This window comes from Lygodium microphyllum, chromosome 9 (genome assembly GCF_053477565.2).
Source record: "Lygodium microphyllum isolate KBCC chromosome 9, Lygodium_microphyllum_v1.1.10, whole genome shotgun sequence".
NCBI classification, from domain to species: Eukaryota; Viridiplantae; Streptophyta; class Polypodiopsida; order Schizaeales; family Lygodiaceae; genus Lygodium; species Lygodium microphyllum.
The window spans coordinates 140251964-140276946 of record NC_141143.1 but is presented as its reverse complement, the minus strand read 5'-3'; the positions used below and the strand labels follow the sequence as shown (position 1 = coordinate 140276946).

General features: G+C 41.0%; 1 protein-coding gene across 2 annotated transcripts in view; it reads left to right on the top strand.

Annotated features, from left to right (window-relative positions):
• LOC148031648 (uncharacterized protein At5g01610-like) overlaps positions 1–24983 on the top strand; it is a 36512-nt gene that overhangs the window by 2454 nt on the left and 9075 nt on the right. For both annotated transcript variants that reach the window (XM_087685239.1, XM_087685238.1), the window contains exon 2: positions 18148–18202. In XM_087685239.1, the coding sequence (XP_087541365.1) occupies positions 18148–18202 (55 nt within the window). The remainder of the gene's footprint in view (positions 1–18147; positions 18203–24983) is intronic.

Below are 24983 nucleotides of genomic sequence, written 5' to 3'. Positions count from 1 at the left end.
AATTATTTTGATGCCTAGAAAAATAATCAGATTGGCCAATAATTAAATTGGCTAGGAAACATTCATTCTTGAGTGGCTTTGCATTATCTTTGACCATCAGATTGGTGTTAAGTACCATTAAATGCCATTTCTCTAGTGTCACTAACTAATATTTATGACTAAATGAATGACTTAGGCCAACAATTGACACCAAATATCACTAAGTATCTATGCAGTATAACTTATAGCAACTTTTGCCTTTGGTATCCCATGATTTCCTTGGGACCTGGGCTTGTAAATTTACTCTAATCCCAGTTACATCTCACATGTACAACATTTACTTAACCATGTGATTAATAATTAATCCACATGTTAAGTGAGATTTTAAAAATACATGTCCTTATGATAGAGGAGATCTATGTTCAGTAACCTCTTGGCTTTTTTTCATCCAATGGCAAAGCGTATAGGTTGAAGAAGGCCTGTATAACCTCATGTTAAGAAATCCTTCATCTACAATTTACATTTTGTGTTTTACGTTTAGGGTTTTGCAATGGATAGCCCTAAAAAGAGGCTAGGTGCCCATAGTGGAGCACCACCCTAGACAGCTGGCGTTCTCCCTCCGAGCACCACCCTAGACAGTCTCTTGTCTATTTATATGCTTTCTCTGTCACTCATTCTTCATGGCTGATTCATTTTGTCATGAGGACATGTATTTTTTGAAACCTCACTTAACATGTGAATTAATTTTTAATCACACAGTTAAGTAAATATTGCACACGTGAGATGTAATTGGGGTTAGAGTAAATTTATGAATCCGGGACCAGAGCAAATCATGGGATGTCAAAGGCAAAAGTTGCTATAAGTTATGCCGCATAAGTACTTGGTGGTATGTGGTGCTAGTTGTTGGCCTAGGTTAGTCATTTGGCCATAAGTGACAGTTGGTGACACTAGCGAAGTGGCGTTTAATGGTACCTAATGTCAATTTGATGGTCAAAGATGGTGCAGAGACACTCGGAAATGGAAGTTGCATAGTCAATTTAATTATTGGGAGTCATATTATTTTTAAAGGCAATGGAATAATTATTATATTAATTTTTAATATTAAAAAGTAATATTTTAATTATGGATAATGCTAGAAAAACCATTTGGGAAGGCTGCCACTTATAAAAAATGCCCATGCAAGACTGAAAAACGTCTTTAGAGGCTAGAGAGGCATTTTAGTGTATTCAGCCTGCAAGAGAGAGGGAGGAGATGCTGTTGGTCTAATTTGTAGGCATTGAAGGACCTTCCAATGCAACCAGGGGCAGGAGCAGACCGATCAACAGCAGATGATAACATCTACAGACTGTTGAGACAAAGCAATAGTAGTAAATGACCGATTTTCTTTAGTTCTTTGCGTTTACAAGCCATTGAGACAGGGCAGCAGCAGTAAATGACAAAATTTCTTCAATTCTTCGTGAAGAAAGTCGGAATTTTCTCTCCTCTTAGCATTCTCTCTCATCTCCCAGGCTTTCTACAGCCTTGCTCCGAAGATCATAGCATTGAGATCACCAGAGGCTGAGAAATTTCAGATATCTTTGCTGTAAACCCTAATATGCCAGCAGAAATTAGGGTTCAGCAGCAGCCTCGGGAAGCGTGCCAGAAATTGGAAGCTCCAAGACTTGGATTCAACATGGCTGAAGCTGTTTTTAGCCTGGAGGGACCAACAAATCATTGAATTTGGGGCTTTTTCCATCTCCATCAAAGAGAGTAAAGACCAATTGATTGCCCGAATCAAGGGGCAAATTAGATTGAAGACTTGCTGGTCATTTTGGATAGCAAGAGGAGTTGGAATACTGAAAGGGATCGGGAGAATCCCATTGTACATCAACTTCTGCTTCAAGTAAGTTAAATAAATACCAAAAGAGGCACCAGTTTTGGGGCCAATAGGGTGTCTAATGTCCAATATTATATGGTAAAGTGTGCATTTCAATGTTGTGAATTTTTTAATTGCTGTAAATTGCGCTTAATCAGGTTATTTACCACCCTATCCGAGGAGGAAGGCTGGTTTCATTGTTCCATTACCGGGATACTACTCGATCCCTTGGTTTGGTGGGCCTGAGGCACCTGATTGCATGCCAAAGCTTTGTGCTAGTGCTGATTTTTAATCTCAGCTGAGAAATTACAGCAATATGTCTTCATACAATGAGATGGACTTAAGCAGTAATGATGGCTCTTAGTATAAACATTCACATGGGAATGAAGAAAATGCAATGCCTGACCTTGGACAAGGCTCAGACCATGGACAACAAGCTGAAAATTTTGCTGTTGGGCAAGATGCACGGCCTTCAAGGCATAAGGAGGCTGATGACCAGCAAAGTGAAGAGGAATTTGATGACCAGTTCAAGAATTGGATGAGGACAGTAGTAAATCTCTTTGCTGAATTGACAAAGGATCCTTAATTTACCTAACTTTTGATTGTTTCAAAGAAGGACAGCAAAGGCAAGAAGAAGAAGATGCTTCTACACCTTCGGGATAGCAAGATGCACCGAAGATAGTGCCAAACCCTTCATTTGAAGCTCCCAAAGATGCTAATGAAATAAAACAGTTGGTACCTACGGGGCAAGGAATGCAAATGCAAGGCCATCATGGAAGTGCTAATCCAATGGATTTTGGACAACCATGCATGCATGCTATGATGGGGCAGCCAGGATATTTTGGTGGAAGCACGATTTTGCATACTATGGTTGAACAAGGACGGCATACGGGAATGTATGGCACAAATTCCTATGGTATGCAGCAACCAATGCATGGTGTGCAAGGCCCAATGTATTCGGGTATGGCTGGAAATACGTAAAACCCTATGTATGGCAGCATTGGCTTGATACCTGGGGCACAAAGTAGCATGTTTGGTACTGCATTTGCATCCCCGAATGCTTATGGGGCTCAAGGAATGAATGTTGGTCATGCAAATGCTCCGTTTGGCATTGGTTTTGATGTAAATTCAGCAAATGCACCCTTTTTGCAGTAGCCAGTGTATAACAACTTGACACCCAAAGGGGCAGGAAAAGACTGATGAGGGTGGAAAAGAAGTGAAGTTTGAGTCCTTTAGTGGTGTACAAGATAGGTTGAAAGCTTTGACTTTCATTCAGCAGTATGATGTAGACTATTCATGGGGGAACTTCACGGAGTCCTCCAACATTCAAAAGGCAACCACTTTCTTGAAAGGGAATGCATTACAGTGGTGGCCCACTCTTTTGATGCAAGGTAGAGCACCGTCAACGTGGGTATAGTTTAAGCAAATGTTTGCATCGAATTGGTTGACAAGTATCTTTGAGGTGGACATCATGACAGCTTGGAATAAGCTGGATGCTAAGGAATGTAAGAATTTGGAGCAATATAATAAGAACTTTTGGGATGCATGGCTGCCTATTACTTCTTATTGCCCCGTACCTCTTCATGAGCAAGTGGAAATATATGTTTGTGGGTTGCCCAAAGGAATTAGGGATTTTTGCATTAAATCCATTGTGTCTAGCATGTCCTAGCTCATAGAGACTGTTGCTACAGTCGATGCTTTGTTGCGTGGGAGAGATTCGGGCTTCCTAGAGAGTGGGGAGAAGCCGAATAAAAAGTTGTTTAAGGTTGAGAAAAGAGGCAAATCTGAAAATTAACGTGAAAAGAGGCCAAAACAACAAAGAAAGGGCTCGAAAACATTGGCACAATGTAGGGAATTGATGGCTGCAAATAAATGTTTTATTTGTAAATAGGAGGGTCACATTGCAAGGGACTGTCCCAATAGGCAACAAGCTGAAAAATTTAAAAATTAGGGAGATTCTAAAGGAAAGAAGCCCAAAACATCAGTGGGATTGGTGCCCGATGTTGTTATGATCAGCCCAATATTGATGATGCTATTGAGTTGTGCAGAGTATGGGGCAAAATTAGGGATCAATATGACCTGATTTTCTTTGATAATGGTGCATGAGCCAACTTCATCTCTGTTGACATGGCCGCTCGTCTAGGCATTAGAGAGGATGAGATGGGACCCATGGGGGAAGTTGGAATGGCATGTAAAGGCCATGCAGAGTTCGTCACACCACTTGTTGGAAAGCTTCAGTTGCATATACAAGGATATGTGGACACAACGAAGAGTTCTTCATTGCTCCACTTGAGGGTTGTGATGTATTGCTTGGTATGCCATGGTGTCACCGTATACATGCAATGATTGATTCTCATGCAAAAAAGATCACTATTCAACATAAGGGAAAGGTACTTACACTTGATGTAAAGTTAAAAGGTGAATCTATCCCTGTTGTATCTGTAGTTGCCATTTCTAAAGTAATGAAAAATCATCTTTCAGGGTACTTGATTTTTACTAAGGATAAAGATGATACTGAGAATGTTGGGAACATGTCTAAGTTAGAGAAGGATCGCATGTCATTTCTAAAAATGTATGCTGATTGCTTCTCTCAGTCACTTTTAGGGCAGCTACCCCCTGAAAGGTGAGAAGATCGTGGCATAGATCTTATCCCTGGAAGTAGTCCACCTAATGAGCCACCCTTCAGAGTTAGTGCAGCCCAATAGGAGCAGATTATGAGTTAGGTATTGAGCTGTTAGAAAACGGGCTAATTCGGCCTAGCTCATCTCCTTTTTGTTCTCCAGTGCTTTTGGTGCAAAAAAAGGATGGTTCATGGTGTGGAAATTTTAGCATTTGAAAAGTTGTACGAAAAGATGACTTCAGATCCTGTGTTTGTATTGCCTGATCTAAGGAAGTCATTCATAGTTCAATGTGATGCATGTGGTAATAGGATTAGGGCTGTTCTTATGCAGGAGGGCCAAGTTGTGGCTTATGAGAGCTGAATTTTCCACGGTGCAGAAAAAAATTTGCAGGTCTATGAGAAAGAGCTCTTGGCTGTAATTTATGCACTGTCGACACGAAAACATTATTTGTTGGGGGTTGATTTTATAGTGCAGACAGACCATCAAACTTTGAGGTACTTTTTGATGCAGACAAAGTTGTCAGAGAAGCATATGAGATGGACAAATTTTCTCTCTATGTTTCATTTTCAGATTGTACATATTGATGGTAAAAAGAATGTTATGGTTGATGTACTGTTACGTAAGCCACAAATTTCAGTCGTCAGCATGGTTTATCACACTGAGTTGGATGCCATGAAAGAGCATTATGTTGCTGATTCAAACTTGCTAATGTTTATGATTAGCTTTGCAATGGTCAAAGGGATGAACACTTTGTGCTAAGAGATGGTTTTTTGATGATGCATGGATGACTGTGTGTCACAAAGCAGTTAAGGCCTAGAGTTATTATTGAAAGTCATGCTCCTCCGTATGTAGGACACAGAGGTATTGATGCCACGGTCAAGGTAGTGGAGCATTTCTTTTATTGGCCAGCTTTGAGGCATGATGTAGAACAATTTGTTAAGACATGGATCATATGTTAGAAGGTAAAGCATGATAGGCAAAAGATTCCGGGGTTGTTGTAGCTCTTGCCTATTCCAGATAGGCCGTGGCAGAGCATTGCAATGGACGACACCTAGAGGGAATGATGGGATATGGACTATCATTTGCAGGTTTAGCAAACAAGTCCATTTCATTTTGGTGAGGAAGAAAATAAAGGCTGATTATATGGCACGATTGTTTTTGCAGTACATCTTTAAGTATCATGGTATACCAGAGTCGATTATCAGTGGGTCGAGACCTTGGATGACTAGTTTATTTTGGAAGGGGTTGTTTGAGAATATGGGTACCACGCTGAGATTTTCATCATCCTTCCATTCGTAGATAGATGGTCAGTTTGAGGAAGCAAATTCCACAATGTTAGATTTTTTGAGGTGCTATGTTTCAGACCACAAGACACAGTGGGAGCATCATTAGCCCTTGGTTGAGTTTACTTACAACAACACAATGCATAGTTCTACGGGTAAAGCTCCATTTGAGGTGGCTAAGGGTGGCAATAAGGTACCACCTATTTTGCAAACTAAGGATAAGATCTTTGAGATTGATCGTTATGTGGAAAACTTAGATGTAGCTTATGCAAAGATAAAATATGCACTTTGGAGATCGCAAGAAAAGCAAATGAGGGCAACTGATTGTCACAAACGTGCTTTGCAGTTTGCAAAGGGTGATTATGTATTGTTGCGTTTTGAAAAGGCAAGGTGGAAAAAGACGAAAGGAAGAGAAAGATTGTAGCCGAAGTTGAGTATGAGATACTATGGGTCCTTCCAGGTATTGGAGAAAGTCAGCGATGTGGCATATCAGCTGAAATTACCTCCACATTGGAGGATACACAATGCCTTTTATGTTAGTTTGTTGAGGCCTTTTCATGGTGATGTGCCAGAGGATATGTATGCTGAAATTCAGCTTGAGATTGAGGAGTTGGATGAGATTTTGGTACTTGAGCAGATTTTGGCACATAAGGAAGAAAACGTCGAAGGTAAACTTTCCAAGAGATACTTGGTGAAATTTTAGAATTATTCACTGATGGATGCCAAATGGATGAAAGAGGATGACCTGGTAAACCATCCTCAGTTGTTGCAACTTTACTTAGATGCTTTTCATTTAGAGCCGACTTTAGTCCAACAGAGCAAGGGTCCGGAGTATTGCTTGATGCTCAAGGGGGAGGTAGCACTTCCACTCCTTTAGTTATGGACAGTTGTCGCATGTAGAGGATCTCGGATGTATTCAACATGCATCCAAGGTACTGCGCTGATAGTATGTTTGCTATGAGGTCACTACTTAGTGTACTAGTCACTGTGAGATGTATGTAGATGAGTACGAGTTTCACTCGGGCACTGGAGCTATACTTTTGCATCAACTTATGATAAATTTAGCATGAATTTTGCCTCAATTTTGAGACAAATTCTGATAAGTTTCAGCTTAATTTTTGACCATCTTGAGAACCATTTATGGTCACTTTTGGGATTAGTTTAGCATCAGTTTTTGCATTGATTGCTGGTTAGTTTTTGGAATGAGTTTGTGATTAGTTTGGAGTCACATTTGCAACAGTTTGTGATCAGTTCTGAGATCAACAAGTGATCAGTTTATGATCAGATTATGCTCAGTTTTCAATGGTTTACATATGGTTCCATGGACAACAACATATGTTATGATGCCATTGATGTTTTAGCCATGGTTTATGCGTGGTTATGCTATGCTATGGTTTGGTTTTGCGAGATGAGTTGAGCTCATGAGAAATAGACATGTCACATGATAATCTAGCAAAGTTTTTGAGATTCGTTGTGAGTCTTATGTTATGTTATGATTGGTTGGTAATTTTTAGCATATGTTGGGCATATGGAATGGTTAAGCAACAGTGCGCAATGTTGTGTTAACTATGATGCCTTGTGGAAATTCCAATCCACTATTTTGCTTTTGATGCATTTGGCAGTGCAATCGAGGACAATTACAAGGATTTTAAGGGAAAGGGCTATCATGAGGACATGTATTTTTTGAAACCTCACTTAATATGTGGATTAATTTTTAATCACACGGTTAAATAAATATTGCACATGTGAGGTGTAACTGGGGTTAGAGTAAATTTACAAGCCCGTGACCTGAGGAAATTACACGATGTCAAAGGCAAAAGTTGCTATAAGTTATGCCGTATAGATACTTGGTGGTATTTGGTGCCAGTTGTTGGCCTAGGTCATTCATTTGGCTATAAGTGTCAGTTGTTGGTGACACTAGGAAAGTGGCGTTTAATGGTATTTAACGCCAATCTGATGGTCAAAGATGGTGCAAAGACTAGGGAAATGGAAGTTGCGTAGTCAATTTAATTATTGGCGAGTCAGATTATTTTTCAAGGCATCGGAATAATTATTATATTAATTTTCAATATTAAAAATTAATATTTAATCATGGATAATGCTAGAAAAACCATTTAGAAAGGTTGCCACTTGTCAAAAATGCCCATGTAAGACTGAAGAATGTCTTTAGAGTCTAGAGAGAGACATTTTTAGTGTATTCAGTCTGCAAGGGAGAGGGAGGAGATGCTGGTGGTCTAATTTGTAGGCATTAAAGGACCTTTGTAATGCAGCCAGGGGCAGGAGAAGACCGATCAACAGCAGATGACGACGTCTATAGGCTGTTGAGACAGGATAGTAGTAGTAAATCACTGATTTTCTTTAGTTCTTTGCGTTTACTAGCTATTTAGACAGGGCAGCAGCAATAAATGACAAATTTTCTTCAATTCTTTGTGAAGAAAGTTTCTCTCTCCTTAGCATTCTCTCTCATCTCCCAATCTTTCTACAGCCTTGCTCCGAAGATCACAGCATTGAGATCACCAAAGGCTGAGAAATTTTAGATTTCGTTGCTGTAAATCCTAATATGCCAGCAGAAATTAGGGTTCAATAACAACCTCGGGAAGCGTGCCAGAAATTGGAAGCTCCAAGACTTGGATTCAACATGGCTGAAGCTGTTTTTAGCTTGGAGGGACCATCAAATCATTGAATTTGGGGCATTTTCCATCTCCATCAAAGCGAGTAAAGACCAATTGATTGCCTGAATCAAGGGGCCAATCAAATTGAAGATTTGTTGGTCATTTTGGATAGCAAGGGGAGTTGGAATACCGAAAGGGATTGGGAGAAACCCATTGTACATCAACTTCTGCTTTAATTAAGTTAAATAAATACCGAAATGGGTGCCAGTTTTGGGGCCAATAGGGTGTCCAATGTTCAAGATATATGGTGAAGTGTGCATTTCAGTTTTGTGAATTTGTTAATTGCTGTAAATAGTGCTCAATCAGTTATTTACCACCCTAGCCGAGGAGAAAGGATGGTTTCACATTTAGTCCGTCACCTCTTCTCTCGAGCCTCTCCACTGTCCTTACACCCCTTCAGGAGGACAGTGCAGTTTGTGGTTCGTGGCTGTCTTCATCATCTTCCTTGTGCTACGTGTTGGGAATAAAGGGCCATCGTGTCTTTTAAATGTGCACAGGTGTGAACACACCTTTAGTACATTGTACTTTCATATATATCTATCCAAAACCTAAAGAGGTACACTAGTCTTTTATACCAAACAAGAAAGGTGTTGTGCTCACTCTCCTTTCTACTCACTGCTCTCTCTCTACTCTGTGTGTGCGTGTTATCCGTGGACCGTCACGTTCACTTTCAGCTCCACGTCAGGCTCCAACAAACTAGTATTAGAGCAGGCAAGGAGTGCACGCTTCTCGAGATAGCTTAGGAGTGTATGCTTCCCAAGGCGTAGTTCGGCGTGAGTTGGTTGAGCAGGCGACTACCAAGGCGATAGTTGTTGTTGGAGAGTAGGCAGGTAGATACAGTGGTTGCGTGTAGGGAGTGACCAGGCGTGCTGGTCGGGTGCAGTTGACTGCTACTGCACGCAACCAGGACTAGGCGGCGGATGGCACAGGCTGGCAATGGACCAGCGGGGCAGTAGTCGAGCGATGACACGCTGCAGCAACACGCAACAATGGCTTCACGGGCGAGGCGACATTCGACAGGCGACAATTTTTTTTTTAAAATCAAAATTTTTTTCCCCAAATCTTTTCTTTTATCCCTTTCCTTTGACGGCGTTCACGCGTGGAAGCATAGTTTCCAGATCTGTGCAAATTTGGCCTAGAAAAATTGGGGCTTTTTCCGGATTTGGGGACCTTAATGCAGAACTGGACAATTTGACTCAGAAATTGCAAAATCGGTGCATATTTGCTTGGGAATTTTGGGGTTTTTTCAATTTTAGTGAAATTTTTTCAATTTCACTAAAATTTTGTGCACACGGGATCCAAGAAAATTGGAGATTTGTCCAGATTTGATGCGAGCAAGACACAACAATGATATTTGTCTCAGCAATTGCAAGGATTTGTGACATTTTGCCTCCAACATTTGGGGCTTTTCATGTACATGCAAGAATTGGGCTGAAATTTACCCAATTTCTCAACATTGATGCACATTGGACCCCGTGCAATTTGGGGCTTTTGCTGTTTGGGCAAAATTTGTGCGCCATTTGGTCATTTTATGTACATGCGGGTTTAATTCCATGCAATTTGGACATCTAGCACTTGGAAAAATTTTGGGGTTTTGCTGAAATTGCTCTATTTTGGCAAAATTGGCCTATTCTATGCATGTCAGAGACAATGCAGATGTATGGTTGATGCTTTGAACAAAATTTTGGGGCTTTTAACCGCGCGTGTCAAATTTTGTGCCCATGGGCGCATATACAACAGAAATTGCAGCTAAAATTTGAGACTTCTCATGTAATGTGATGTATTTGTCCTTGGAACAACTGTAATTAGTTGTGGAGTGTTGTAGCACAGGGTTTAGTGCTTCTGAAAATTTATTTGCAGGTCTGAAATTTCTACTTTTACGTGGTCATTTATTGCTAGTTGGTACTTGTTTGTACCTTGGTCACTTGTGTGACAGTTTGGGCCTGCATTTGCTGTATTTTTTGGTCACATTTGGGCTGAAAATCATAGCTGGCAGCAGTGACAGCAGTCATCTCATGCACATTAAGAAGCTTGAAGGAGCACATAACTTTGTAGTCTGGCAAAAACAGTGCTATAGTATCCTGTTGCAAGAAGAAGCAGGCACAGCTAATTAAGACCAAAGGGGCAAAGCCCGCAAATATGGAACATGAAGATTGGGATGAGTTAAATGAGCTTGCACGCTCAACCATCGAGCTATCGATTTCTGACGCCTTGCTGTTTAACATTGAAGGTTTGGATTTTGCCTATGCTATTTGGACTTGACTGGAAGAACTGTATGCCCATAAGAGTGCTGCAAGCAAAATTTTTTGGCTGAAAAAGCTTGTGGATTTGCGTATGAAAGAGGGTACAGCAATGTCTACTCACTTGAGTAAGTTTAATTCCATTTTCAGCCAGTTGGTTGCCTTGAAGTTGATGATTGATGAAGAATTTAAGGCTATGTTCTTGCTTTGCACTTTGCCAGAGAGTTGGGATACATTCAAGACTGCTATGAGCAATTCTAATGCGATCCTTCTGTATGCTGATGTAGAGAGTGCTCTACTCATGGAAGAAATGAATCGGTAGAACAATGCATCTAGTAAGTCTTCTAGTGCTTTGCATACTAGGGGCAGATCACAGTAGAAAGGCAAATCTGATAGCAAGGGACGTAGTAAATCACGTAGTAAGGATGTTGAATGCCATCATTGTGGCAAGAAGGGTCACTTTAAACGTGACTGCTACAAATTGAAGAAAGAGAAAGGAAAGGGCAAGAAGACAGATGATAGCAAGGAAGAGAAGAAAGAGAGTCAGTCTAAGAAGAGCAGTGTCAAAATTGAAGAGGTGAATGTAGTCACTCATGACAGTGACAGTGGGAATGACGTACTCTTTGTCTCTTCACACTTTAGTACACATGCTTTACTTGCAGATACGGATGATGACATGCATACTTGGATTCTAGATTTAGGTGCTTCCTTTCATGTCACCCCTCATCATGAGTGGTTTTCTGACTATACAGGAGGTTTTGACATGGTGTTGTCCTTCTTTAGCAAGGCACATTGGTACCCATGGCTTCTTTACTAACAGATGGCTAGTCTATTGGGTGCTCCTATTGTGGCATCATCGGACACACCACTGATGCTTACCGATTTCGACCTTTGCTCCCCACCCCATGGGGTATATGCGTCTCCCATCTGGCACTACTTGTGCCACCTCTTCTTTTTGAGCCATAGAGATAATTTTACATCGGCTATCAGAGTACTATGCTCAAGGCAATAAGATGCACATGATACGCACTAAGTCCTTTCGAGCACATGGAGAATTGATTGGCGCTACAACCTCCTAGAGATCGTCGCAATGCCAATAGCAATCTTCTTCCACCTATTTTCGGTTACAGTGGCTACCATGGCCCACGGTTGTGCAGTCCGCTCCATCGAGAGACACTGATTGTTTGATATCGTCTCCTCGTCAGTCTACTCCTTTGAGAGACAATGGTTGCTCGATTCCTTCCTCTTCTTCAACTTTCTAGTTTGCTCCATTGAGAAGTAGCGACTATTGTCCACTCATTGCTCAGTCTGAGCCCCATCCTTCTCCACTCTCACCTATTCATGTTCAAGAGGCCACCTTTGGGAGTTCTTCACCACCCAAGATATCTTCTTCGGCTCGATCGGTGGCAGTTCCTTATCCTCAGACATTTCAAAGTCTGTGATCCATGAGTTTTTGGATTCCCTATCTACCTTAGAGAGGGATTTAGAGGGGGATGATCTTTCTTTGCCCTTGGAGGGGGCATCTACATCTATTGCGACTTTAGAGGGGGCTCCTATTCCTCTAGTTTGAAAGGGGGTCTCCACCAACTGCTTAGTTTCTCGCACATCATGGCGGAGATATTTTTTCTTCTTCTTCTACCCTTGGATGGGGTGGCTTCCTTCTAGCGATCATCTCCCTTGTTGATACCCAGGATCTTGAGGATCTACCTAGATTGGGGCCTTGGAGGTTCAGCCGCGACTTGATGATGAAGCCTTTGTCTTCCTTCCCGCATGGATGCATGGAGCTAGTGGCTTCTCTCTCGAGGTTGAGTTTCAGGTTCTTCAATTCACTTTGTCTATTGTTCTTTATTGCAGGGTACCTTTCAGGTGGAAATCTTGGATCTTAGGGATCCTCTACATCTTCTTCCTCCTCTTCTTATTGCCTTGGTCACTTGGTCAACATGGAGCCAACTCCTGAGATCAAGTATAGGCATATCCTTTCGGTTCTCGACACCACTCAAAGTTCGACATTCCTTCTATGCATTGCATGATTTCATCATCTTTGTACTAGGGCGCTTGGACAAGTGAGCAATTTTCCCACAAGGGACATTGTCCAAGTGGCACGTATTGCATGAGCATTCTTTAGCGTGTAGCATTGCATCTCCATCTCACTCTTCTCTTGTTCTCCTTTTTGGGCCTGAGAGGGGGTGTTGAGAAACCCTTTACTTGTAGTTTGCGTTTTGCATTTAGGGTTTCATAGTGGACAGCCCCAAAAAGGGACTAGGCACTCACAGTGGGACACCATCCTAGATAGCCAGTGCCCTCCCTTCGGGTGCCACCCTAGACAGTCTCTTGTCTATTTATAGGCTACCTCTGTCACTCATTCTTCACAGTTGATTCATTCAATCCGTCATCTCTTCTCTCTAGCCTCTCCACTGCCCTCACACCCCTTCAAGAGGACATTGCGGTTCGTGGTTCATGGTTGTCTTCATCATCTTCCTTGTGCTATGGCACCATTGTTCCATTACATTCACTCCATGATTCAGATCTTCATTATTCTATTCATCAGAGTTTCTTCTCTCTTCTCCTCTCTTCTTAGTGTTTGCTGAGTTTACTTTGTGTTCCCACAAACCCTACTGTCTTGCTGGTATGTCGTCTTTTGATAGCTTAAATAGACTTTGTGTGCTTGGAACGAGAGGATTGAGTGGTTTCTCCATGGAAAGTTAGGGTATCAACATTCTTTTGCTGATCCCCAATTGTATGTCTATACCTCAACGAGAGGAAATTGCATTATTCATGCTTTATGTGGATAATCTCATATTGATAGATGACCATGCCTAGAAGGTCAAGCAAACACACTGCATGAGATGTTTGAGATGATGGATATGGGCCTTTTCCACTTCTTTCTAGGTCATAGGATTTGGTAGACTCGAAGGGGGATTTTCATCGCCCAATAGTGGTATATGTAGGAGCTTTTGACTCCTTTTGAGATGGAGGGGTATAAGGCTATTTCTACTTCTATGGGTTCGAATTGGAAGGCTATGGTCCATATAGATTCATGGGCAGCAGATGCCTTCCGCTACACACCAGGGTTTTCAAGTTCGATAGCGTCCGATTAGTACCGTCCGATACTAGTTCAATACTAATCGGACTAATAAATCTTGGACTTATGTTCGATGCTACGTCCGATGAAAAATTTTTCAACATATAATTTAAAGTCTATACTTAATGTTTGGACTTAAAACATACATTTAGAGACTTTACTCAAAACTAAGTGTAAAAGAGAGTTGACAAAAAACTCAACTTTGAAGACCCAAGAATATAGTATGAAATAGTAAACCAACAGCCTTATTATGAGCCAAATGGCAATCTCATACAAAAAAGGTTTACAAAATGGATCATGTATAGTGTGACAAAGATGATCATTCCCATATGAGTCATCTTATAAGCTCTAGGTTCAAGTACTCAAATCACTCTTGACATTAGAGCTAGAATTGCTCACCGGTACTTGAGGAGTCATTTTTCTTCTTAATAAAATCACCTTAATTAAGTACATTGCCCTCCTTATCATACTCGGGCTCTCTAAGCTCTTCACAGGAGATATTGACGGGTGTATCCTCATGCGTTGCAGTAGGAGTGCTTCTTGAGTCACTACCATGCCTCATGTAACACGTAAGGGCCCCACGATCACCATGGGTAGCCAATGTCGATGTTGAAGCAGAAGCTACACCACTAGTGGCGTGAGAGTGAATGACGATACATGGGCATACATGAGTGCGAGAGACCCGTTGGTCAATCTCCTCAAGCTTCAAATAAAGCTCTCTTAATATTTGCTCCTCCTCCAAGCTTGTTGTGAATTTTTGTGTGCACGAGGGAATAGATAGACCGATTTCTCTCACATGCACCTGAGGAGCAATCCTATCGTACATAGGAAAAGAAAATAGATTTAAATTTCAAAAATTAAACTTACAACTAAAATTAATTTAAAAGAACTAAAATTTAAGAGATTAGAGATTTTGTTGCAAACCTATGCAAGGATGCGTAAACCTACTTTTTGAAGGTGGGGCAATAGGTAGCCAAATGACTCTCACAAAAAAAGAGGCTTCACCAAATAGATCCCTCTTTCGACAAATTGTGGAAGTGAAAGTGATGTTCCTTTGATTACTATAGTTTATGAGCTCTTGGAGGAAGGCGCCATGGTGCTTTTCTGCCAAAGCCTTTGGAAGAAAGGTATCACGATCGGCAATGACATTTGCATCCATAAATAGGGAGGGCTTCTTGAATGCAAGATACAAGAGTGCTGTGAACCTATGGATGGGTCGCTTCATCCACTCCCATCTCTTCTTCATAAAAAAGAGAATATCATCTCTTTTGGCGTGGTGTCGAAGATGTCACTACAAAGGGATAAGAGAGAAATTTAGAGGGAGAGAGAGTACATCATTCTTGAGACTTGGATGGTGGAAAGAGAGAAAGGCAATGTGAATTCTAAAAATTAAAGGAACTTTGAATATGATAAAAATTCAAAAGAAGAAAAGCAGAGATTATCATGAGGAAAAAGCCTTTCCATCTAAGATGGTTGATGCTTCTATATTCGCTATTACCTCTTGTCATAAGATGATAGAGGAGGTTGATAGTGGATCCCTCCATGTCGGTCATGCAAAGCACCTTGTATATGGGTGTGACAGCAATGACAATGCCCCTCGTGTCCATTCAAAATTTCTCCTTCAAGCAAAGGCGTTGAACGGCCTTCATTTCTACTTCTCAATGAGGACTCTCCTTCAAACCATTGCTTGAACTCATATTGTCTTTTGGACCTTGTTGCAAATGTCGTAGAGGCGCTCGAGAAGAAGCCACATGGCCGCAAAGTGTGTCTAAGGCTTGTTTAACTCCAAGTCCGAGTATGAGTGATAAATTGTAAGAACTCAGACCTTGCCATTGATGAAAGTGATGATTGTGCAAGCATTGTTCACAATCCTCTTCACCCACTCCAACTTGCCCATATCTTCCATAAGAAGATCTAGGCAATGTGTGGCATATGGTGTCCATACTATGGATGAAAACTCAGCCTCAAGTTTCTGTCCCATAGAGGCACAATTAGAGACGTTGTTTATGACAACTTGCATGATGTTTTGCACACCAACCTACAAGAATCAAGTTCATGCATAATTAAGTTAGAATCAATATAGTTGGAAATTTTCAAGTAAATAAATTAATTAATTTGAAAGGTTAGAGCTTGCAACTAAACAAATCAATTACCTCAACGATGGCTTGCCGTTCGTGTCGATATATAAAGGAGCCCGTGGTTCTTCTTGCCCTTGTGCTGGCATCCATCGCTTGTAGGAAGTACATACCAAGTAGGCAAGAGACAAGGATATTGATAATCCCTCTTTTTCTTATGGTCGCTCCATCCATCGTATAAGATAGAGCATCCGTACTTTGCCCAACCGACACGTACGGGCTGATGAGTCAATCAATTCTCTCTCTCTTCTCATTAAGCTTCCTTGTACGCCTGCCATGGTATGTGACACTGAACCATCCCTTGCATGGACCTATGGCAGCAATGGCTTTTACCATGCGCTTCCATTGATATTTTAAGGATGTGGAAAGAGAGATTACGCGCAATTATGGTGTATGTGATTTCTATTTCGGCTGGTCTTTGTCTCTCTTTGAGAAAAGAGAGAGGATTGGATATTTGGTCCGTTGCTTGGGCAAGTGTGGCTTGCCTCTTTTGCATAGGTGTCCCACTTGAATGACTCGTTGTTGTTGGGATAGAGGAGGCCCCTCCAATAGAGGAAATGGAGACGGGTGGAGAGGGATCTTGTTTATGATCCGAGGCCCCATGATTGGGAGACACCACCTTCTTGCTTGCCCTTGAAATGCCTTTGCGCTGCTTCAATGGCAAGTATTTTTGACAACATTCTTGGTGGACTTTGTCGGGAATGGTGGGACATGGTGTAGCCTCCCCTCCCAGTTTGCATATGTGAATAAGAAGATGGGTGACGGATGAGGTTTGGATCTTGGGGCAATACTTACATTGCTACTTGGAAGTGTTGGATTTCTCCTTCACCTACTTGAAGTAGGTAGAATGCAAGCGAAAGGCCTCATGAAGAAGAGGTGCCATTGATGATTGGGTGTATGCACAGAGAGAGAGAGAGAGAGAGAGAGAGAGAGAGTATATCCATTACGAAAAAAAAAAGAGAGAGAGAGAGAGAGTAGAGGATGGCAACTCAAGAAGATGGATTTGGAGACTCAAGGGTGGAGGGTGGAGTGATTGAGGGAGTAGAAAGGGTAGAGAGGGGGAGGAAGTAGAGATAGCTTGAGGGAGTAGAGAGCTTCAGATGATGAGTGCTTGAGGGAGTAGACAATGCTTGAAAGATAAAGGGGATGGGGGAGAGGGAGAGTGTTTTAGGATTTAGAGTTGGCGAGGAAGGAGAAGAGGAAAGGAGAGAATGAGTGTATGTACTATGTACCATGGGCAATAGGTATGGGCCATGGACCTTCATGATTAATCCATGCCACAGCCATATTCCATTGAATCTTGATGAATGTTGGGGGAGGCAGATTTTGTGTCATGTCACATCAACATGTGTGAGAGAGAAGGGGGAGGAGAAAGAGAGAGTGAATGAGAGAGAGAATCTGATGGATAATTAGTGATAGAGCTGTTGGAGAGTGGCTGTTGCAGCCTGCATAAAACGTGCAGGGAAATGGGCAGCAGATGTGCAGGAAAATGGGCACAGTTGACTGGGTGGATGTGCAGCAGGGAACCCATCAGACGGGATCATACGGATTGTACTGGATGGTATGGATCGATCTGTCCATTGGACGTAGACAACCTTGTTACACGCAGTCGATTGGGTCATTGATATGGCCTTTAAACACTTGGATTGATTTATAATTTCTTGTAGGTTTGTTTGTAGGGTTCATGAGTGAACCCAAGTTGGTTCATTGACAGGCTGCTATGAGGATTTTGCGGTTCTTGAGGGGAACCCCCAACCTAGGTATTTATTATCCAACAAGTACACGAGATTCAGCCTTGGTTTTGCAAGGCTAGATGGATTCCGATTGGGTTGGAGATGTTGACCATAGGAGGTCAACAATAGGATATTACTTTCCTTGTCTCAGCTTCTTGATGTCTTCAGAAAGACATATTAGATCATGTGTTTTACTATCAGGCATATGAGTTTTGCGTTTCAGTTTCTCAAGCATTTTTCTGCTTGTGTAAGGATTTCGGCTTTTCATGTTATGGTTGTGCACAACAAATTTCCTTAAAAATCAGGGTTCAGATGTAAGATTTGAAAAGTGACTGCATATCTGGGATTCTAGGACTGAGGCATTTGCTTTTTGAGATCATAACTTCTATTTTTTGCAATGCCCAATGATACACTTTTTGGGCTCAACCAGTTATTTGAACTACATGTGAGCAGTTCAATTGATTGACCATGTGAGATCTGTGTTAGTTCCGATTAGCAACAACTTCTTTTAAGTTACTGATTTTACTTTTCAACCTTGAACTTACAGTCACTTTCAAATAGTGTTGAAGAAGGTGCAAAACGGTTGTACAACAGATTACGTGGTAAGTCTTTACTTCAGTTTGCACATTTAGCGTGCTTTCCATTTATTTTCATTCTTTAAGTAGCTTATATCTTTATACACAGGATTTGTGGGACATGTTCTCATGTGTCTGTTCATACACGTGTTGAAAGTTGTACCTGTGCATGTGGTTATAATACGCTTCTTATAGCTGACATGACTAAGTGCTAGTTACATTTGAGATGGATTGATTCAATGCAAAAATATTTTCTTGTAGCGAACAAAAGGTCGATGGATAAAGTCCTAAACTAGTTTGCAGCTCAGATGAGGGATTTGTGAAGCAAAGCAATGAAGCTGCTCTGTACACAGTAAAATGAACAGAAGAACAAGAATGGATGGAGTGAGAGACAATAAACTCGGGAAATGGAATCTGTATACCAAAGCATGAGAGAGTGTACAAATCTACACAGGCTGTGGGCAACCAGCTTAAAAGGCAGGTTGGCCAGGCTATAAATGGTCTGTCGATACAGTGAGAAGCGCACCCAAAGCCAGCCCGCCGTCAAATGCCCATACAACTGTGAGAGTGGGCAGTGGAAGAGAATGGAAGAAGAAAATTTGCATTGAACTCCAAGAGAATGCTTAATACAATACGGAGTAGTCAGTCCATGGACGCGGCCCAAAGTATTGAGAGGGACACAATGGTGGGATGCGAGGTAGAAGCTATGGAGTGTAAGAAGGTTGAGAGAGAGAAGCACACGAGAGTTTAGTGGGTACAATTATTCTTTGTTATCTTCACTGAGTGTACAGTGTGTACTCATACAAGGGATGCTCACATGGCTATTGGCCATTGGCCTTTTTTTCCACAACCTCCCACTTAAAGGACAATGTGCATTTATTGGAGTAAAAGAAGAAAGTGAAGATACTATCCAACACCCAATAGCACTCTGCAGTGTACAAAGCATTTAGAAGGTAAACCCTTCGTAAGAAGATTTGTAGGGTTATCATCCGTATGGACCTTGACAAGCTCTATGTTGTTGTCCTCAAGCACGTTGTTGATCAAGTGATACTTCACCTCAATGTGCTTTGTCTTTGCATGAAAGATAGGGTTCTATGCCAACTAAATGTTAACTATCATAGTGCAATGCAAGCACTTTTCCCGCAATGCTGAAGTCTCCCACTTCTCCCACTAGATGAATAGGTCATATAGCTTTCTCGTGAACCTCATTGGCTGCTACATATTTAGTCTTAATGGTAGATAATGCAGCATATATGATGGCTATAATCGAGAGACCCAAGAGATTGCACCACTTGTGAAAGTAAAGACAAACCTATAGTAGATCTCCTAGATTCCACTCTCCTTGCAAAATTAGTATCTATATATCCAAGAACAGATGCATCCTTTCTTATAAAGTACATGCACATAGCTCTATCACTATTCAAGTATCTCATGTTACTCTTTTACTGCCTCTAGTGCTTCTTGCCAGGATTTGCCATATGTTGGCCTAGGCATGAAGTAATTGCGTGATTAATTGATAGAGAATGATAGATAAAGAATGAATTAATTGATGCATAAGGCAATCAAAATAAGTAATGCCACACTTGTGTGCTAATGAGGCACAAAGTGTCATTATATAATAAAATCAAACTCCAACAACTTAAGTGTCATAAGAAACCCTAACCCACACTACGCGACACTAGGGGCAACAACTGCATTTAATGATAATTTAAATACCTAGGGAGCTCGGATCATGGATCAAAGGGCATCAACATGTAGCTCATGAGATGACCTACAAGTCTCCCTTCATGAAATGGGCGGACTGATCTAGGAATAATCACAAAGTCTTGGAAAATTTTAAAAAATATAAGGTCATGGTTGCACAAGTTTGTCCAAGTGGATATAGCAACCTGTGACAGTATAGAGTACGATAGATCATGGAACAAACGGAGACTTGCTGAAAAGCCTGAAACTTTGGTTGAGGAAGAGCCTTTGTGAAAAGATTTGGCAAGTTGTCTTCTGTGGATATGAAAGACAACTCTATTTCTCTAGTTGACATTTGCTCATGAACATAATGGCAACGAACTTCTTTATGCTTTGTGCAGGTGTAAATAAGCACACTACCCTCCTTCTAGATGAGTATGGGATTCCATCCTAGTGGTGGGAGGAGTTTAACAAGGGTTACACAAGGATGCCAAGGGGAGGTGGATGCTACTCCAAAAGGAATTTGAGTAACAACTCAACATAACAAAATTATAGTGTTGGTGAAGCAATCTAGTTTTGCTCATTACAATCTGTAATAATACAATATTAATTTGTTCATAGCTTTTATTGTAAAGATTCTAGAAAGACTTTGAATGATTATTGTATCTCTAACTATCGTTATTCATATATATGCATGTGCGTGCATGCTCGTGCGTGCATGTGCATGTGTACATGTACATGTGTGCACACACACACACACACACACACACACACACACACACACACACACACATATATATATATATATATATATATATATATATATATATATATATATATATATATATATATGTATGTATATGTGTATACATGTATGTGTGTGGAACACTTAATCCTGTGCAATGGCCAAAGCACTCTGACTGTCACTGTAGATAAGTGTTGAAGCCATCTGGTGCACATGTAGATTTGCAAGCAACTTGCGGAGCCAAACATAGTCCACTGTGATTGTGAGCCCTTCTTTGCACTCAGCTTCACAACCGGTAGTAGCAATAGTAGTTTGTTTCTTGCCAAGTCAAGAAACAAGAGATGTACCCAAGAAATAGTTGCCACTTTGAGAGAGATGAGATTTTTGAACATCCAGCCCAATCATTGTTAGAATATCCATGCAAAGAGAGTGAAGAATTGGCCTTGTAGAAAAGGCCAAGATCCTGGGTGCCTTTAAGATATCGAAAGACACACTTCACTACTTGCCAATGAAGTACTAAAGGGTTGTGCATAAATGAGCTCAACTGGGAGACAACCAACTGAAGATCAGGCCGTGTGTGACATAGATAAATCAAGCATCCAACGGCCTGTTGATATAAAGTAGTATCAAAGGATATGCTACCATCATCAGAAGTGAATGTGAAACTAGGCTCCAAGTGAGTAGACATGGGCTTGCAATCCTCAAACTGAAAGCGCTGAAGAAGCTGTCCAATATACTCGGACCGTGTCATGATGATGCCCCCCTCAATGGTAGCAAATTGGATACCTAGATAATAGTGAAGTAGACTAAGATTTGTCGTGGCAAAGGTTTGCTGTAGATCAGTCTTAAATGTTGCAATTTGACCCGCATTGATCCCAGTGACAAGCATCTCATCAACATAAAGCACAAGAATAATAAAATCAGATATGTGATGTTGAATGTAAAGAGTAGCCTCAATAGGGTTATTCTGAAATCCAAGAAGCAATAGATGAGAGTCTATGCGGGCATACCAAGCTCGCAGAGCTTGCATTAAACCATACAAAGGCTTATTGAGATGACAGACTTTGTGGTCAGATTTTTTAATAGCAAATCTTGGAGGCTGAGAGACATATACCTCTTCAGTGAGATATCCATGGAGAAATGCGGTCTTGATGTCCAATTGATGCACCACCCAATGGAAGTGGGCAGCAGGGGCAAGATACTCTTGATGGTAGTAATGGGAGAGGTAGGGGCAAAGGTCTCCTCAAAGTCAATTCCTTATTTCTGGGCATAGCCCTTAACAACTGAAGGGGAATAGTGTGCAATGGGAGTGTGAGACAGAAATGCGAGCAGCAATGTTGAGGGTGAGAGAGAGTGAACGCAAAGATGGGTATGCTCGATTGTGATGGTACACAAAGAATAAAGAATGTATTTATATGTTAGTGTATAAATAAGGGTGTGTTCACACCCGTATAACTTTACACGGAGATGAAGGGACTTTACACCCAACAACCTCTCTATTAATGGCCGGAAGTGGTACCTTTAAGCTAACCAACTCTCACTAATCGGATGCAATGCTCATGCCGACAAGCCTATGCAAGACTCTTAGTGAGAACATCTGCAGGGTTATCTTGGGTTTTGATCTTAGTCAATGTGATAAGACCATCATCCAAGACTTCTCGAATGAAGTGGTACCGAACATCTATGTGTTTAGTACATGCATGGAACATGGCATTCTTAGCTAGACGTACTGCACTTTGGCCATCATATCCAAGCACTGGAGTATGTGAAGAAAGACCAAAATCCCTGACCAGACGGCCAAGCCAAATAGCTTCTTTAGAAGCTTGTGTGGCTGAAATATATTCAGCCTTTGTAGTACTTAGTGCCACAATTTTTTGTAACCTTGAACACCAAGAGATAGCCCCACCAGCCAAAGTGAAGACATATCCACTGGTAGATTTTCTAGTGTGAAGATCTCTTGTCATGTTTGAATCACTAAATCCCTGTAACTGTAGTGTACCCTTTCCATAGCACATACACTTTTCATGTGTACCTTTTAAGTATTTGAAAATACATTTCATTGCTTCCCAATGTGGCTTGCCAGCGTTAGACATGAATCGACCAACAACTCCCACTGCATGAGCAATATTAGGGCTAGTTGCAACCATAGTATACATAAAAAATCCACAAGCTGATGCATAAGGTATGCCCTTCATAGCACTAGTAATTGCATCATCCTTTGGGCAATCAGCTTTGCTAAGCTTTGTATGTGGTGGTAAAGACACACCATGAGGCTTAGTATCAGCCATATTAAACTTGTCAAGTACTTTGCTAATGTACTTGTCTTGTGAGAGAAACAACAAGTGCTGCCCTCTATCTCTTTTAATGCGCATGCCCAGTGTTTAGCTACCCCCAAATCTTTCATTGAGAAGGCTGAACTCAGTTGTCTTTTAAGAGCATTCAAAGTACTCTTATGCTTTCATGCAATCAGCATGTCATCCACATATAAGACCAGCACAATAAGACTTCCATCCTTAGCCTTTCTAGCGTATGAGCAGCCATTTGGATGATTGTGTTTAAATCCATGGGTGAGCATGAAGGTATCAAACTTTTTGTACCACTGAACAAAAATTTACTCATAGAATATAAGATCAGCCAGCTTTCACATTAAGAGAACATCCAAATCTTTACCTCTAGGGGCTTGTTTCAGCCCATATAAGCTGCGTTTCAACTTACAAACCAAATGCTCTTTCCTTGGAATAGCAAAACCTTTTGGTTGTTTCATGTACAGCTCTTCATTTAGGTCACCATGAAGAAAAGTAGTCTTCATATCCATCTGATCCAACTCCAAATCCAAGGATGCAGCGAGAGCAAACAAAACACGGAGCGTAGTTATCTTCTCTAGTGGTGAAAAGACCTCCTTGTCTATGCCTTCCTTCTGTGTATAGCCCTTAGCAACCAACCATGCCTTGCACTTGCTTCCCATCAATACATTTCACTTTGTAAACCCATTTATTAGGGGTAACTTTCCTATCCTTGGGCAAATGTACAAGCTCCCATGTGTTATTTGCATATAGAGACCTCATCTCTTCTTGCATAGCAAGCTCCCACTTTCTCTTGCTTTCACGACTGTGCCTCTCGAAATGTCAGAGGCTTATCCTAACTATAAACATGGAGTGCGTTTTGTGTCAATGTCTTGGTCCTTTCTATTTATAGTAGCAATCTCTCCCTACCTCCTTGTCCTCTTGTGGTCTATTCTATGGTTGTCAATTTGATTCTATCGTAGTCAATATCTATCTTTTGGGTGATAGTGTGGTTGGTATTTCTTTTCTTTTGTATACTTGACTGTGGGGACCTAGGTGCCTATTTGCTTGCATAGCATGAAACTATCAATTGCATATGTGCATAGGTCATGTCAAAATTTTCTTGTAGGACTATGATTTACTTGAGAGGTGTTTAGTTGAGTCCTTTGTTTGTTAGTCCTTTCTATTATAATTCTCACTCTTGCTTATTTTACTTTTTACATGATTCCCTACATCCTTAGGTATGTGCCAATATCACCAAGTTGCTGATTTTCAGCATTTTCTTGCCGTTGTAATCTATTTTCAACATGTTCTTCTTGCTGTCCTATTCCATCATGTGTATCTATTTGCTGTCCATTATCTTCTGGCTGTAGCACAATGGGTTGTTGCTCATTTTCAGCATCAAAAGAAATAGAATCTTCAGCTAAAGGCTGTTGAATGGCTGGCTGTTCATGCTGAAACTTAACATTCTTTTTGTCAATGTCACCTTGTGTAGCATGTTTCAGAAACTTTGCCTCATTAAATACTACGTCTCGGCTGCATACTATCTTCCTGCCGTAAGGAAGCCAAACTCTATAACCTATCTCTTTCTCATCTCCATATCCCATGAAGATGCCCTTGAGGATTTCATATCTAGTTTGGTCCTCTGATCTACAAGTACATGCACAAAGGCATCACAACCAAAGACACGCAAATGATCATATGAAGCAGGTTTTGCCAAACCAAATCTCTTTAGGAATTCCATTTTCCAATGCACGATTTGGAGAGTGATTATATATATGAACTATAGTTTTAAGAGTCTCTCCTCAAAATTGTTGCGGGAGATTAGTTGTGGACAGTATGGATTTGACTCTGTCACAAAGTGTGCAATTATATCTTTCAGCCACACCATTTGATGCAGGATTATAAGGGGTTGTTAACTCCCTTTTAATGCCATGTATCTCATAACACCACACTTCCTTTTTGCTCTTTAACACATATATCCATGACTTTCCATTGAAATCATCAATAAAAGTGACAAAGTACCATGCACCCCCATATGAATTAACAGGTATAGTGCACACATCAGAGTGTACTAAATCAAGAGCATTGGACTTCT